This window comes from Herpailurus yagouaroundi, unplaced genomic scaffold (assembly GCF_014898765.1).
Source record: "Herpailurus yagouaroundi ecotype Mexico unplaced genomic scaffold, PumYag 28, whole genome shotgun sequence".
Lineage (NCBI taxonomy): Eukaryota > Metazoa > Chordata > Mammalia > Carnivora > Felidae > Herpailurus > Herpailurus yagouaroundi.
This window is the reverse complement of record NW_024412376.1, coordinates 95,355,102-95,371,835: the sequence shown is the minus strand read 5'-3', so window position 1 is coordinate 95,371,835 and position 16,734 is coordinate 95,355,102. Positions and strand designations below refer to the sequence as shown.

The 16,734-nt window shown below is 38.8% G+C and overlaps 1 protein-coding gene across 6 annotated transcripts in view; it reads right to left on the bottom strand.

The window, feature by feature from the left end:
- The window catches only part of ABCG2 (ATP binding cassette subfamily G member 2 (JR blood group)), a 129,981-nt gene that overhangs the window by 29,479 nt on the left and 83,768 nt on the right, over positions 1–16,734 (bottom strand). For all 6 annotated transcript variants that reach the window (XR_005791499.1, XM_040478591.1, XM_040478583.1 and 3 more), the window contains exons 2-6: positions 13,592–13,813; positions 6,939–6,998; positions 6,213–6,327; positions 5,474–5,626; positions 2,411–2,568 (exon numbers count right to left, since the gene is read on the bottom strand). Coding sequence is in view for 5 of the 6 variants with exons in the window: in XM_040478583.1 (XP_040334517.1) it covers positions 2,411–2,568; positions 5,474–5,626; positions 6,213–6,327; positions 6,939–6,998; positions 13,592–13,813 (708 nt within the window). In the remaining variant the exon portion in view is untranslated. The remainder of the gene's footprint in view (positions 1–2,410; positions 2,569–5,473; positions 5,627–6,212; positions 6,328–6,938; positions 6,999–13,591; positions 13,814–16,734) is intronic.

Below are 16,734 nucleotides of genomic sequence, written 5' to 3'. Positions count from 1 at the left end.
AGAACTACCCTATGACCTAGCAATAGCACTACTAGGAATTTACCCAAGGGATACAGGAGTGCTAATGTATAGGGGCACATGTACCACAATGTTTATAGCAGTGCTTTCAACAATACCAAATTATGGAAAGAGCCTAAATGTCCAACAACTGATGAATGGATAAGGAAGATGTGGTTTATAGATACAATGGAATACTACTTAGCAATGAGAAGGAATGAAATCTGGCCATTTGCAGCAACGTGGATGGACCTGGAGGGTATTATGCTAAGTGAAATGAGTCAGAGAAAGACAGATACCTTATATTTTCACCCATATGTAGATCTTGAGAAACTTAACAGAAGACTATGGGGGAGTGGAAGGGGGAGAAAAAGCTATAGAGAGGAAGGGAGGCAAATCATAAGAGACTCTTGGATACTGAGAACAAACTGAGGGTTGATGGGGGGTGGGGGAGAGGGGAAAATGGGTGATGGGCACTAAGGAGGGCACTTGTTGGGATGAGCACTGGGTGTTGTATGGAAACCAATTTGACAATAAATATACAATAAAATAAATATAAAATGAAATAAAATAAAATAAAATAAAATAAAATAAAATAAAATAAAATAAAATAAAATAAATCACACAGCCCCTGATTTTTGCACAAGAATACAACATCATTTCTGTGGTATCCCTACCAAGAATTCATGGCCTGAGTCTAGTCATAGAGAAACACTGGATGCATCCAGGTTGAGGGCCACTCTACAAAATGTACTCTTGAAGACAGATAAGGACATGAGAGCCAGAAAAGACTAAAGAACTGTTCAGAATTAGAAAATATTTTAAAAATCATTCCTGGAGAAAATTCTAAGCCAGAAAGGAGAAAGAGACACTTTTGGGACAACTGGTGAAGTCCAGCTGGAGTTCATGGGTTGGATGGTGGTGCTGGCAGCAATGTGGACTCCTTGGATGGGAGGTGTGTAAGATGGAATTGTAGGAGGAGTGTCCTTGTTTCTTAGAGATATACTCCAGAGTATCTAGGGGTGATGGTACATGATGTCAGAAAAAGACGATGTGGGGTGGAGGGACGGAGGGAGAGCAAATGCACATAAATGGTAATAGTTGGGGAATCTAGGTAAGAGGACATGAGATTTCTTTGTACTACTCTCGTAACTTTTCTGTTAGGTTAAAATTTATTTTTAATTTTTTTTAATGTCCAAAACTTACTTTTGAAATTTCTCCTACAAACATATTCTTCCCACTGGAGGAATAAATATAAATGCAATTCTTTTCTCCATTCTTCCATTTTTCAGGTCCCAAATTTTAGAAACTCATTCTTTCAATAATCACTTCCCATGTCCAATTCATGAACTAATTCTGTTGGTTCTACCTTTAAAATTGATCCAGAATCCATGACTTCTCACCAACTCACCACTACCATCCTAGTCAAAACCAGCATCATATCTCCACTGAGCTAATACAGCCTCCTGACTGCTTTCCTTATACTCACCTTGCACTACAGTCTTTTCTCTACACAGCTGCCACTCTTCTGTTCTAGAACTTTCTAAAAGTTTCCCATGTAACCTAGAGACAATAAAAGCCACAGTTCTTACAGTGGCCTACAAAGCCTTTGTAATCTGCCACCCACTCAATTCCATCTCATGTCCTATTCTGTTGTGGACTGAATTATGTCCCCCACCCAAAATTCATGTTGAAGTTCTAACCCCTATGACCTCAGAATATACCTGTATTTGCAGACAGGGTCTTTACAGAGGGACTTATGGTTAAACAAGGTCATATGTGGGCCTTAATCTAAGGACGCAGATTGAAGATGACTACGGACAAGCCAAGCCAGGGAGAAAGGCCTCAGAAAAAACAACTCTACTGACCCTCTTATCTTGGGCTTTTAGATTCCCAAGAATATGAAAAACTAAACTTCTGTTGTTTAAGTCACCCAGTCCATTCATACCACGTTATGGCAGCCCTAGCAAACTAATCGATAAGCAATCCCCATTCTACCTAGTTCACCAGCATCCAGTCCCTCTGGCCTCCTTGATATTCTAAACACATCAGGCACACTCTGCCTCAGGACCCACTGGCTCTTCCCTCCAAGGAGGACTCTCTTCTCCCAGACATCCAGGTCCTGCTTACTTGCTCGCAGCTCACATATCACATCATTGAGGTCTTCTCTGACCATCCTGATGTTTAACATAGCACCCCCACCCCCACTACAGCCATCTTTTGCTATGCTTTTACCGTGCTTCATTTTTCTTGAAACGCTTATATTTGTCGATCAACTGTTTCCCTTGAACAAAGACAGAAGAAATTGCGCTCACTGCTGAATTCCCTATACCAAGAAGAACACCTGATATACAGCAGGTGATCAGATATTCTCTCAACATGGATGAGAGAATAATGTTCCTATAGCATTTACCTCTTCAGGAGCAAAAGGACAGCATTTGCTGTGCTTGAGTCTAAGCCAGTTGTGGGCTCATCTAGGAACAGGATGGCTGGATCAGTAATAAGCTCCATTCCTATACTAGTCCTTTTTCTTTCTCCTCCAGACACACCACGGATAAACTGAGTTCCAACCTAAAACACAAATATCATTATTAACAATTACAACCACAGCCACTATTGTTTGTGGAGGTCCTACAATGAGCTGACCCTGTAAGAGGCAATATCTCATCCCTTGCTTATTCAAAATAGTAAGTAAATAAAAATATGGGAAAAGAGGTAGGTTTCTCTTTAACAAAATGAGTAAACTGAGGCTCAAATCAGCTAAGTGGCCAAGCCTGATGTGAAAGCCATGCTTAACAGTACTATATATTCCTTACCAAGTCAAATTAGAATAGTAAAAGATTTGGCCCTGGCATACTGCAATCACAAACCAAAAGGGAGATAAAGGTAGGAAAGGAGAAGGGGAAAGCATCTATAATTTATTAATCTTCTTACACTCTCCCTCCTCACCCCTCCAAAAGTCCTCAGTGTGGTTTGGGAAACAGAAAGTTCACTTTCTATTATACCACATTAGCACCTCTTAAATCACCATAAGGCTTCCCAAATTGACCCTGCATATATCCCAACTCACTGCAGAATTCCTCACTCATTCTTTCAGACAAATCCAGAAGACAGAACATTCTACAGGGCAACTGTAGTCTTTTCTTTTGGCTCAGTCTTTTCAACTAGTCGATGTCATTGTATGTAGTGGGGTTGGAGAGGACAAGAAGGTTTGGGGGGAGGTAGGAAGCATTTCCTACATTAAGAGTCTTCAAAGAGATAATCAAGTGCTACTGATGCCCTTGGCTGGATCTTGTAACAATTGAGCCATAACAGACATTTTGGAGACAATTGGGAAAATGTGAATGAATAGGGGCTTAACGTAACTGATATTAAGACACTGTTAATTTTGTTAGTTTATAATGGTATTGTGGTAATGTAGGCAAATGTCTTTTTTTTAAGATGCATAATCAGTTTTCAGGAGTGAAATATGATATTTATAACTTTCTCTAAAATACTTCAAAAAAATACTTCAGAAGAAAAGCTGAAGCACATATGGGATAAGATGTCAACAACTGGGAGATCTAGGTGAATGTTATTAGTATCATACCATTATATTAATTATACTATAATCATACAATTAGGATAGTAATCAGACTATTCTATGTTTAAAATTTCATAAAAAGTAAAAGAATGTTGAAAGTATTTTCAATCAATTAGATAAATAAATTCTAAGAAGTGAACAACTACCTTCAGCTCATTTCCCAGGAATTCTATGCAAATAAGTTAGGGCAATGGCTGTCTATTTGTAAAGAAGTTTTACCTAAAAATAAAGATTGGAAAGCACCTTACTAAAAAGACAAAATGAAAAACAGAGCCAAAGCAAAGGAAACCCAAACCCATAAACTCATAAAACAAAAGTAGTAAATGGTGGCATCCCAGAGTGCTGCTTCCAAGCAAAATACACTTAACCTTTTTTTTTAAATGTCAGTATCACATGAAGCAGCAGCCAGCAGAATGCCCCCTTTCTTCATTATCTCTAAGTCGAGGATAGATTTCACAGGGGGATTAAACTATTGCCACCACAGGCTCAGTTAGTAGAGGGTACAATTCTCGATCCCAGGGTTGTAAGTTCGAGCCCAAAATTGGGTGTAGAGATTACTTAAAAATAAAATCTTTAAAATAATAAAGAATGCTAAACTACAGCCACCACAATCTAAAAAGCTCCTCTTCACCCAAAGCTTCAAATGTCTTCCCAGCAAATCTTTCATCTCTAGTCATCAACTGTAAAGTTCTCTCATTCATTTCATTTCTTCCTCCTGACTCTGCACAACCACAAAAGGAGTTATTTTTGTCTCTCTGGCCCCAAACTGTTATCTCTAAAACCTAAGAACCCAGCACATAACAGACAATATGTAAGTAAATATTGGCAGAAGAAAGGAAGATATGAAGAGGAGAGGGGAATAAGAGACAAAAGTACCAAAAGAGAGGCTATAGAAAAACGACTGGGATGCTACACAAATTAGAAATAAACCCTAAGTTAGGGGTGCCTGGATGGCTCAATTAGTTAAGCATCTGGCTCTTGATTTCAGCTCAGGTCATGGTCTCACGGGTTCGTGAGTTTGAGCCTCACATTGGGCTCCTTGCACTGACAGTGTGGAGCCTGCTTGGGATTCTCTTTCTCCCTCTCTCTCTGCCCCTCCCGTGCACACGCTCTCTCTCAAAATAAATAAGCTTAAAAAACAGGAAGAAAACTCTACTTTGACTAAATATAATTTTGAAAGCCAAATTATATGGGGCGCCTGGGTGGCTCAGTCGGTTAAGCGTCCGACTTCAGCCAGGTCACGATCTCGCGGTCCGTGAGTTCGAGCCCCGCGTCAGGCTCTGGGCTGATGGCTCAGAGCCTGGAGCCTGCTTCCGATTCTGTGTCTCCCTCTCTCTCTGCCCCTCCCCATTCATGCTCTGTCTCTCTCTGTCGCAAAAATAAATAAAAACGTTAAAAAAAATTTTTTTAAATGAAAGCCAAATTATAGCAAAGTGAAACGTAGAGCCAGAACCCTTGGATTTTTGCCATTTAAGAATTCCAGAAATATACCTCAAAAGCAATGGAACAAAGTCTCCTGGAGGAAGAGGAAGAAGAGCTAAAAGGGGAAAGAAAACAGGAAGAAGGAAAGTTAGTGTAAAGACAGTGGATGACCCATGACAAACGGTGTGGGAAAGCGTCAAGAGCTATCATCACATGGAAAGGGCCTCATGCTCTTTGCAAAGACACTTCTATATACTAGAGCACACTGCCACACTTCATTTGCAGGGTTCAAACACTTTTAGTTTTTTTCTGGCTAATTTCCATCTCCATATTATGTTTTTCTCATCTTTACACAAAGCAGTCACTTTTGACCACACATATTATAGAAAACTTCTGAATAAGAGTTACTACTGTCTACACAGGTAAGATCCTATTTGCCAGCTACGATCCTGTCTGTTTTTTCCACATTACCTTGGAATCCGCCACTTTATCCAGACCTAACTCCTGAATGACCCTGTTAATCCGCATATTTTTTTCATTAGTCGTCATAGTTGTTGGAAGCCGTAGAGCTGCTGAGAACTGTAAATTTTCTCTCACTGTCAGAGTGCCCATCACGACATCATCCTTAAAGCAAAATGGCATTTGAATAACACATATTAGGTCTTTTCTAATACCATCACACTTAAGTACATGTAATGTAATCCACAAGAATAACACACTCAATTTAAAGTCCTAGCTAATGATGTATTTGCAATTATAAAAATGACAACAACTTCACATATAGACAGCTGAAAAAGCCTGATGGCATAATTTTCATTCTGTATCAGTACACCCAAAGAGACACAGGTCATTATGATTATTACCAGCAGACATGTCAGACTACTTTATACAGGATTTACCAGAACATCTTTCTAAGCTCGAAGAAGGACAGGGGTGAAGGTAGGGCCAAAAGGGAATTCAGTAGTGTCTTATGGAAATGATAACTAGAATGGATACCATTGCCCTTACCATGGTTATATTCCAGATTCTCCCTGCCTTTTCATTTCACACTACTCTGAATCTTACGGGGGATTATGAAAAGCTGGTGGAAAGAAAACTGGTTCTATGAGTATGTCATATAGTCAGTTGGAAGTACACTAAACTATCAGCCAAGGTACTTGCCCACATAGAAATAGAAACAAGCTAAAAAAAAAAATGCATAAATACTTACTTGTACCACATAACCTGAATTACATTTGAAATTGGCAGGTCGAGGTGCTCCATTTATCAAAACATCCCCAGATAATCCATGTGGATCTTTCCTTGCAGCTAAGACATCTAACAACCTATGAGAGGACATATACGTTGTGATTTTTCTCCAACTCAGGCTATATCTCTCGGCTCCACTGAATCCAAATTCTGCTCAAGTTAGAAAATTAACTGATCAAGAAATTCTATAGATTACCTAAAATTATATTTTTAAATTCTTACCTTCCCTTTTTTAGTATATGCTACAATAAAGCCCAAAGACATGAAACTGAGGCACTGTTGGCTGATCCAGCACAGACTTCCGAAAGAACCTTCCAGGCTGTGACCTTGGGGGGTCTCAAGGCAAGCAATGTGCTCCTTTGTCTAAGACACAGGCCTTAACTTATGCCTTTGGCTCCATCTCCCCACTTTCTATTTTCTCCCTCCTTTCTCTCCCCATAGCTCAAATCATAGCCAATAGCTGTATGCCAATCATGTCCTGTTGTCATGTCCTGTTAGTAAGCTGACCAAATAAGATTTCCCGGTCCTTGAGACAACCACAAGCTAGCACTATTGCACGTTACCCACAGAGCCTAGAACCAGACTAGGTAGGCTGCAAATGCTCAACAAATACATGCTCACGTAAAAATAATCTTGAAAAGCACATTTAAGCTGCAAAGAAAAAGCTGACTTATATTATTATACTCACGAAGATTTGCCTCCACCTGTGGGTCCCAGAATGGCATTGAGGCCAGGTCTCATGATGCCACTGTAAACACAGAGACATACCAATTTAATGGCTTGTTTCGAAACTGGTTCTATTAATTTAGGGTCTGCATTTAATACACTCAATGAAAGTGATTAACAAAAAACAAGCACAAACCAACTCTTAAAAGAAAAAGACACCAAACTGTCAATTAACATAAGTCCCACATATAAACGATGTTAATCAATACTCAAGACATCTAAGAAAAATGGCTTGGGTCCCTCTAAATTCCTTTCACTTCTTCTCTAAATCATTTATATTTTTTGAAAAAGGACACAAGGAAGTTCAAGTTTCCTCAAAGTAGCAGAGTCTAGTGAAACATCTCTGTTAACATTTATCCCCCAAACACAGTGTAAAGAGCTTCAGTCTTAACTAATGTTCAGTGACATTAATTATCTTCAAGTCACCTCATTTGCTACTTAGTCAAGTTCTACACAATTAACGAGTCAATGGACTTCTAGAATCCCCAGTAAGAGTGTTCTCACTCTTACTTAAATCTACTCAGACTAAAAAACAATATATCTGAAGTAGAAAGTCAATGGCTAGAATAAAGCACCTCACAGGTAAAACAAAAAACACATCACCCGTTCTTAACCCTCACAAATTTTTTACTAAATTAGAAATAGTAAAATATATATTCTCAATATGTATCATTTTCTTCCTTATAAAGTTTCAGGTAATTGGACTGGGAAATTCTCAGTGTGGAAGTGATAAATGCCACTTTCTGTAGGGGACAACTTAAGTTGTCACAACTGTAAAATGGCTGGTGGATGCTAGGGTGAAATGTAGCTTTCACTCTGTTACTCAACTGTGGTGCCTCGCACAGAAACACTGCACAAATACAATGAGTTTGGTAAACTAGGAACAAGCTGTAGAACAGAAAAATCTCTTATTCTTTCAATGACCTCTTCTCCTCCCCCCATCCCCGAAAGTAAAAAGACATACTGGCTGAGTGAACTTTCAAGATGCATTTATCTGTAGCTCTTGATTCATCTTCTTTATTAATAGCTACCTAGTAACTGTTTCTAAAATGACCAGAAATAAGCTTGTCATTCACTAAGATTTCATTATCAGAAAAAATCTCCAGGTTTTTAAAACATTTACTCAAGTAAAGACCAACTAATCCTAAATGATTAGCCCAAAATTGAATGTGAATGCTCTAGGACAATTTTATAGGTCCCCAAGCTGGGCTTACTTTGGCACTAAACCCTAGCATTACAGAAAACAACAATAACATACAACCACAAATGCAAGAAAGAGTTCCAGTTGGGAGCAGTGGCTAATTCTCCCTCCATTCATTCAACACAATTATCCAGTGACTACTACGTATGTACAAGACACTCTTCTAGGACATGGGACAGAGAATAAAACAAAGTCCTAGGCCTCCTGGAGTTTACAGTCCAAGGTCCAGCAAAAGAGAGCTGGTCACCTGTTTTCTGTTTTCATAAACAAAGTATCGTTGAAACAGAGCCACACTCATTCATTTACGTCCATGGCTGCTTTCACACTACAGTGACAGAATTGACTAGTTGCAACACAGATGTGTGGCCCATAAAGATGAAAATATTTACTATAAGGCCCTTTATAGAAAGTCTGTTGACGCTTGTTCTGGTTTATGGTCTACAATCCCCTTGTTTCCCCACCCTGCCCTCCACTCTACTATCATCCCTCCAAACTCATTTCCCACCCTTATTTACTGCTTTACAGCATGTACATGCAGGAAAATCTCCCTCACTGTATTGTAAAACTTTGTCAACAAGATGGTGCAATCTTGTGTCACCCCCCACCCCACCATAGCATGCAGCACAGTGGTACAATGGGTAGATCATTGAATACATCAAATGAAACCTAGCTAAAGGATTCATGTCACATCTACCACATTTTAGTGCATAATGGTTAATCCTCTGGTCTCATTTTATGAAGAGGTCCATGCCATTCCCACTGCTTGGAGCTACCTTCCCTCCCTACCTTGTTCTACACACACACTCTTCACTCTCTCTCTCATTCCCCCGGGCCTCCAATTTAGGATTAGGGACTTCCATGGTATCTTCTAATCCCCCTATCTGTCCCTCTAAACAGTAAAGTCCTCTACTTGTATGAATCCACCATTAGACTAGAAAGTTTCTGGAACAGAGGACATAACTGTGTCACTAACATCTTATACAATGTCAAGCACCTCATAGACACTTAAAATTTATTGAATAAATGAGTCTCTACATTTTTATAAATGACAGTTACTTACAGGAAAGCTAAAAAAAAGTTTTCAATAAAAACAAATGTCAAAAGACACCTGGGAAGCTCAGTTGGTTAAGCGTCTGACTTTTGATTTCAGCTCAGGTCATGATCTCACAGTTCGTGAGACTGAGCCCCATGTCGGGCTCTGCATTGTCAGTTTGGGATTGTCTCTTTCACTCTCTTTGCCCCTCCCCCGCCCCCCACACATGTGCTCTTTCTCTTTTTTCTCTTGCAAAAATAAAAATAAACTTTAAAAAAATGTCAAGAAGTAGGAAAAACTTCTTGACAGCTGTAACAGAACACAGGCTGTGAAGGGAGATGGAAGGAACAGAGGTGACAGCTAGAGGGCAGGGTAATTACTTATATTAAGGAATAAGAAAAGTAAGCAAATCAGTAAGTATATTAAGGATAATGAGAACCAGGTTTTTTACTTTTTGAGATATTTTATAAAAATAGAAATGTAGAAAGAACCCTAGGTATAAGATTAGAATTGAAGGTATTACTGAGAAGTCATGAGTTTTAATCTATATACACAAATAGATATAGAAAGCTTTAGGTACATGTATAAGCGTGTGTGTGTGTGTGTGTGTGTGTGTGTGTGTGTGTGTGTGTATTCCCTAGGTCTACCCACTGAGAAGGCCTAGAAGCTATGACATCCCAATGGCAACGAACATTCCAAACACCCAGATCTTGGTTTATAAATACCATCCTCCATGAAAAGGAACAACAGCTAGTTCCAGGTCTGAAGCAGGGTAAGTATTCAGGGAGTCTGAAACTTCTTGCTGTGCCAAGAAAATACTCAAATGAGAAAATATATCAAAAGAACAAGGTAAAAAAAGCAAAGGTCTCCCACTGACCCAATCAGGAACAGTAAGATTATCAAGAAGAATAATGATAATAATGCAATACTATTGAATGGTATTGAATATGAAATCCATGAGTCTATACTGATATAAAGAAATGAATGAAGAAAGGAAGAATAGAGCTTTTTTTTCTTTTAGTAGACTACAATCTAATCCATCCTGAAGAGTTGGATGAAAACAGAAAAATCACCTTTTGATAACTATCATAGTGATTGTTACTGCTGACTTGGGAAGGAGGAATCAATGGGGGCTAAAGCTGGTGGGCTGAAGATTAATGAGGACTACAGTTTTGGAATAATGTCAGAGTATCTCCCCTCATAGTATTTATCAGTTACAAAGTAGAAATGGTAACATTACGGTGGAAAAGGCTGGTAGACACCAACATGACCAAGTAATCAAGGTTCAAGGGTGAGACAGAAAAATACCAGGTTGGATGAGACAAAAGAGACATGATGTGGTGGTTAGTTAAGTATGTTAAGGGCGTGGTTGACTGACAGTCCCTTAGCACCCACCACTGCATTCACTATGAGGCTGCACTTCCCCTGGGCTGCTCCAAAACAATGACTGAGTCGCTATATAAAAGAGGATCCTTATTTCTGGAAAACATACACCAAAGGAGTTAAGGATAATAAAACACCATATGGACAGCTTGCTTTTAGAAAAATACTAATGATAATGGGTATATAAAGAGTAAAAGTAACAAGCAAATGCAGTGAAATGTTGACAGGTGGGGCATCTGAGTAAAAAGTGCAAGGTTTAAGTTTAAAATTATGTCAAAATAGGGTCACCTGAGTGGCTCAGTCAGTTAAGCATCTGACTTTGGCTCAGGCCATGATCTCACAGTTCATGAGTTCAAGCCCCACATCAGTCTCTTTGTTGACAGCTCAGAGCCTGCAACCTGCTTTGGATTCTGTTTCCCTCTCTCTCCGCCTCTCCCCCACTCAAGTTCTGTCTCTCTCTGTCTCTGAAAAATAAACCTCAAAACTTTTTAAAATTATGTCAAAATAAATCATAAATTTAAAAAAATCCTGAAACAGTATAACAAATTTCCCTGGAGATTAAAAAATATCCACGGGCTCTGGGCTGATGGCTCAGAGCCTGGAGCCTGTTTCCGATTCTGTGTCTCCCTCTCTCTCTGCCCCTCCCCCGTTCATGCTCTGTCTCTCTCTGTCCCAAAAATAAATAAACGTTGAAAAAAAAAAATTAAAAAAATATCCACACATCTACTGGTATGGACCATTTTTTCCATAGATCTTCAACCTTCGTGAAGGAAAGCCCAAATACTGGGTATGGGGACAAACTAAGTGTAACAAAAAGGTTTTTCATGAGGAAGTAAAATCTTACCTTTTTCAATGCTAATAGTCAGATTTTGTTTTGTCTTCTTCCCCCGACAGAGGAAATCAGGTTCTAGTTACTTAGATCTACAAATGAGATTACAAAATGTCCAAAGGAAAAACAAAAATCAAGATTCTCATCAGATTTCTTGAAATACAGTTACTACTGTGAATGCGGGCAGTGCTATCAAACACAAATCAAAAATTAGGTTTATGGAAGCAATCTTTCCCCATCCCAGAAACTCTACTTAGTTGAAATCAACAGATAGGGGAAACATAAGAATCAGCGAAGCAAAAACAGGGATGACCCTTCTCAGTGATCCCTAAACCAGACATGTGAGTAAACAAGGAAACCAATCCCACCTGTCCTCTTAACTATAAAATTATAAAGAATTACAAGATTTGACTGAGTTTTTATGAACCTAGTTCTGCACGCAAAGATGAACTCATCCATTGCTGAAATGCATACCAGTGAACCATAAAACTTTATGAAGCCTTGAACAGATGACACTTTTACAGTACCAAGTTACTAAATCTAGTAGTTTTAAAACATAAGCAAGATAAATATATGCTTGCACAGCACGCATTTTAAATCTATTCAACTTGCACATATTCAGGTCCTTTGTTACCTTCCACTTAGCACAAAATCTGAAGTGACCAACATTTTCTTTTTTGAGTATTAATTCTTTTAAGTTTATTTATTTTTGAGAGAGAGAGAGCACAAGTGAGGGAGGGACAGAGACAGCGAGAGAGAGAATCCCAAGGAGGCTCCACATTGTCAGTGCAGAGCCGGTCATGTGGCTCAAACCCACAAACAGTGAGATCGTGGGCTGAGCTGAAATCAAGAGTTAGACACTCAACTGACTGAGCCATCCAGGCACCACATGACCAACATTTTCTTGATTATGATGTTCCACAAAAAAATTATCAGCTTTTCAGAAAGGAAACTTTGCATCTACCATTCCTCTCCTATTTTCCTACTCAGGGTTTCTCAACTAACACACAAAAGCAACAAGGAAGTAAGCTTGACAGTAGGTATTACTCCATGGACAAAGTTCTATCTAATCCTACAAAGCACCTGGCCTCCTGGTAACCCAGTCGATCTCAGATCCCCAGAGTCTCCCTGCCCACAGATAAAAGAGCCCGAAAAAGTTACTTTGTCTAGGAGTAGTTATTGCCCCTATTAAACAAACAAACAGACTATGCTGTCTGAGCATACCTAGACTCACTCCCCCCTCCACAGACAGGAAAAAATCAAGCTCACTTCTGTAGACATCAGAAAAACATTAAAACCCTGATGGCTATCATTTGTGAAAGAGTAGAGATATCTGGGACCAACTAGATTCTACATAAATGCTCATTTTTCTCTCCCCACTCTACTGCCCACTCCACAAAACATGATGCATTCGCCCTGGATGAAGAGAATGAAAACCATAGTTTTGTACTGATTTGGATTCTAAAATACAGTTAAATGTATTGATTTGGTTCCTAATTTCTCTAATCACTTTGGAATTCCACTGCATCACTTAAGCTAAGCCATAGTTGTCTTATATTTAAATAGACTCTGTCTGCCTGTGTAATGGGGAGAAGCATTAAGTAAATGGTACAAATTACTGTATAAATGGAACACTCATTTAAAACAAGTGTATTTGAAAACCAAAGTACTTTTACAATATACTGTCATTTCCACTACCTGGCTCTTGCATCTAGGACATAAAGGACATAAGTACCGAAAAGTGTCTGGCTCATAAGGTACAATAGCAGGTCTTCTCTCTGTTCCACAGATGAGAAAACTAAAGTTCAGAGATGATAATTATATCCCCACAACCAAGAACCAGTAAATTATACAGCCATTCGCATTCAGTAAACCACAGGGTGTACCCAGAAATAATTAAACGACACATTCATTGTTCAGTTTCTCAAACAAAAGTTGATGCACATAGAGCAACCACTTTCCCAATTTGGCAGTTCCTTTAAAGTTAACCACACACCTAATATGTGATCCAACCACTTCACTCCAAGTTCAGCCACAAGAAATAAAAGCACGTGTCTGTATGTCTGTATAGAGTTGTACACAAACGTAATTCCTTTATTTGCAATAAGCAAAACTGTCAAGCTCACTGTAGGTCAATAAAGCTGTTTTAATACAAGTTCATGAACATACTTGATATTTGTTAATATTTCTTTCTCAACTGTTTTTCGACCAAGAAGAAAGCCACTCGTCACTTTTACTCGATAGTTGATGTTATGAAAACTTAACACAGCTACTTCGGTAAATGTCTTCAGGTCATTGGAGGTTGTCCTGGGGAGGTCACTGGTGTTTCTTCGTGACATTGGGATAAAAACTTCGTCATTACCGGAAGACATCTGGAGAGTTTCTGCCTTTCTGTAGAGGGAAAAGCAACAATAAGTTGATAGTCCAGATAAATCAGATTGTAAATACCAGTTAATAGTACACTTAAAACAAGTCATTTTGGTACACATTTCCAATTACAAAATAAATAAATCCTGGAAATGTAATATACAGCATGGTGTCTACAGATGATAACACTGCACTGCATGTTTGAAAGTTGTTAACATGGCAGATCTTGAAAGTTCTCATCACAAGAAAAAAAATTGTGACTGTGATAGATGTTAACTAGACTTACAGTGATCATTTCACAATATAAATAAATATTAAATCAGGGGCGCCTGGGTGGCGCAGTCGGTTAAGCGTCCGACTTCAGCCAGGTCACGATCTCGCGGTCCGTGAGTTCGAGCCCCGCATCGGGCTCTGGGCTGATGGCTCAGAGCCTGGAGCCTGTTTCCGATTCTGTGTCTCCCTCTCTCTCTGCCCCTCGCCCGTTCATGCTCTGCCTCTCTCTGTCCCAAAAATAAATAAACGTTGGGAAAAAAAATTTTTTTAAAAAATAAATATTAAACCATTATATTGTACACCTGAAACTAATGTAATGGTATTTGTCAATTTTATCTCTATTCAGAAAAATTAAAAATAGAGATCTAAATTTTTTAAAAGAATGTAAAATACCCGATTAGTCCTTTTTTTACATGCTTAAGTAAAAATATTTTAGGTACAGTGGGTTCAATAAAATACACTATTAAACATGTTTTAAAAACAAGTCGATTTTAAACTACAATGCAATAAATAGTTCAATTTCCAATGAACAGGCTATATTGTGACAAGAACAACCATGGGACCTATATTAGGGGGGCATATGCATAAACTTCAATTAGTTGTTAATTAAACATCTAATAAGTAAATACAGACAATAAAAATTAATCAAAACTCATAAAACAGGAAAAAGAGAAGTGGGAGTTAAACTTGCCTGGTTTGAAAATCATATTACGATACATCTCAAGATTAGGGGCAGACCACATGATTACCATCACCTGTTTTTGTTGTTTCATTTTGGGGTTCTTGACATAGTTATTATTATAAAAAGGGAGTTAATCCAGGCAGTCAGGGATAAGAGAAATTTCTCTGAATTTATTGCTCCAGACTCTATATCCCTGACTGTTATGCTCCCTCAATCAGCCAAGAAGAGAAGCTCCAAAACCATTTGAGATGACATAATCATTTCCATGATGGGTGAACATATTTAAATTCTAGGAAGTTTTAGAATTAAGTATAAAAACTATTAATAAAATAAAACCAATAATGAAGCAGGTATAGAATTTAGAACAAAAACAGAGTATTAAGTTTATAAATGGAGTTTAGGGGCGCCTATGTGGCTCAGTTGGCTAAGCACCCAACTTTGGCCCAGGTCTTGATCTCGTGGTTTGTGGGTCTGAGCCTCACATTGGGCTCCTGTACTGACAGCTCAGAACCTGGAACCTGCTTCAGATTCTGTGTCTCCCTCTCTCTCTGCCCCTCCCCTGTTCATGCTCTGTCTCTCTCTGTCTCAAAAATAAATAAACGTTAAAAAATAAATAAATAAAAGATTTAGACTAAGAGTTAAGATGAACGTAACAGCTTGTGAACTAGGTTTGAAATGTCAAATGACCATCAACTTAGTGTTCTGTTTTGTTTTGTTAGAGTATAGTTGACATCCCGGTTTTAATTTTTAAAAATCAAAGTTATCAGGGCACCCGGGTGGCTCAGTCTCTTGAGCATCTGACTCTTGATTTCGGGTCAGGTTATGATTCTAGGGTTGTGGGACGGAGCCCCACATCAGGCTCCATGCTGAGCATAGAGCCTGCTTAGGATTCTCAATCTCTCTCTCTCTCCCCACCCCACCTGCCCCTCTCCCCTGCTCACGCGCACTCTCTCTCTAAAAGAAAAATAAATTTAATTAATTAAATTTAAAAAAAAAAAATGAAAGTTATCCATGAAGAACTTTCTCTCTGGCTATGATGGAGCAGCTGTTCCAAACCAAGCATCCTCCAAAGAGAACATTGTAAAAGTAGATAAAATGTAACATGCAACTATTTGAAGAGCTCTGTGTGATGAGAGTAACCAAAGCAGCCAGGACTTGCAGAACCAAAATCCTGGAAAGGAGAGAATGCAAAGGCAAACCCAGCATTCTGTGCCCTTTCCTCTCAAGGCAAATTGCAGACACATGGGAAACTTTCAGAAAAAAAAAAAAAAAACAACTAAAAAACAGGCAGAAAGAAACTGCTAGAGGCTAAAAACCTGAGCGAATATTTAAGCAGCCTGCTCCTGGGCTTTCAGGGGAAGTTATACTTTACATTTCCCACCAAGGTCAAAATGACTTGGCAAAACCTCAAAGTATAGGCTCTATCTTTGCCTGGAGCACACATTGCATGTCTGCTTCATTGAAAAAACAACCAAAAAGGAACATCAAACATACAGATGGGAAAAACAAAAGAAACCTCTTGGTTCCCATAAGATTAAAATCATACAGCCTTGCACATGCTGAAAACATAAAGCAAAGTCTGTAACTTTCTGGAATGCCCTTCATCATCATGATGTGTAACTCTTCATGTAAAAAAACATGTATAACACTGCACCAAATGTTCCTTCCCCAAAGCACTCTCTTCTTTGTCAAGATTATGTATCCTGGGCTATTGTGCTAACTTGGGCTCGTCTTTCCTTTTCTCTTTAAAAATTTTAAAAAGATTTGTTCATTTTGCATCAGTGTTACTTGGCATAGAAGGACAGGATATTAGAGAAACTCTCGCAAGACCTCCGAGCAACTCAGGCGCTGGGTACCAGCACAGGTACCCCTGTGAACCCCCAGCACCTCATAGATATATTGGGTGAGTTCTCCTGATATCTGCACCTCCTCAATTTGAGTTGATGATCCTAACTTTTATTCAAGCTGTTGAGAGTTACAGGAATGATCT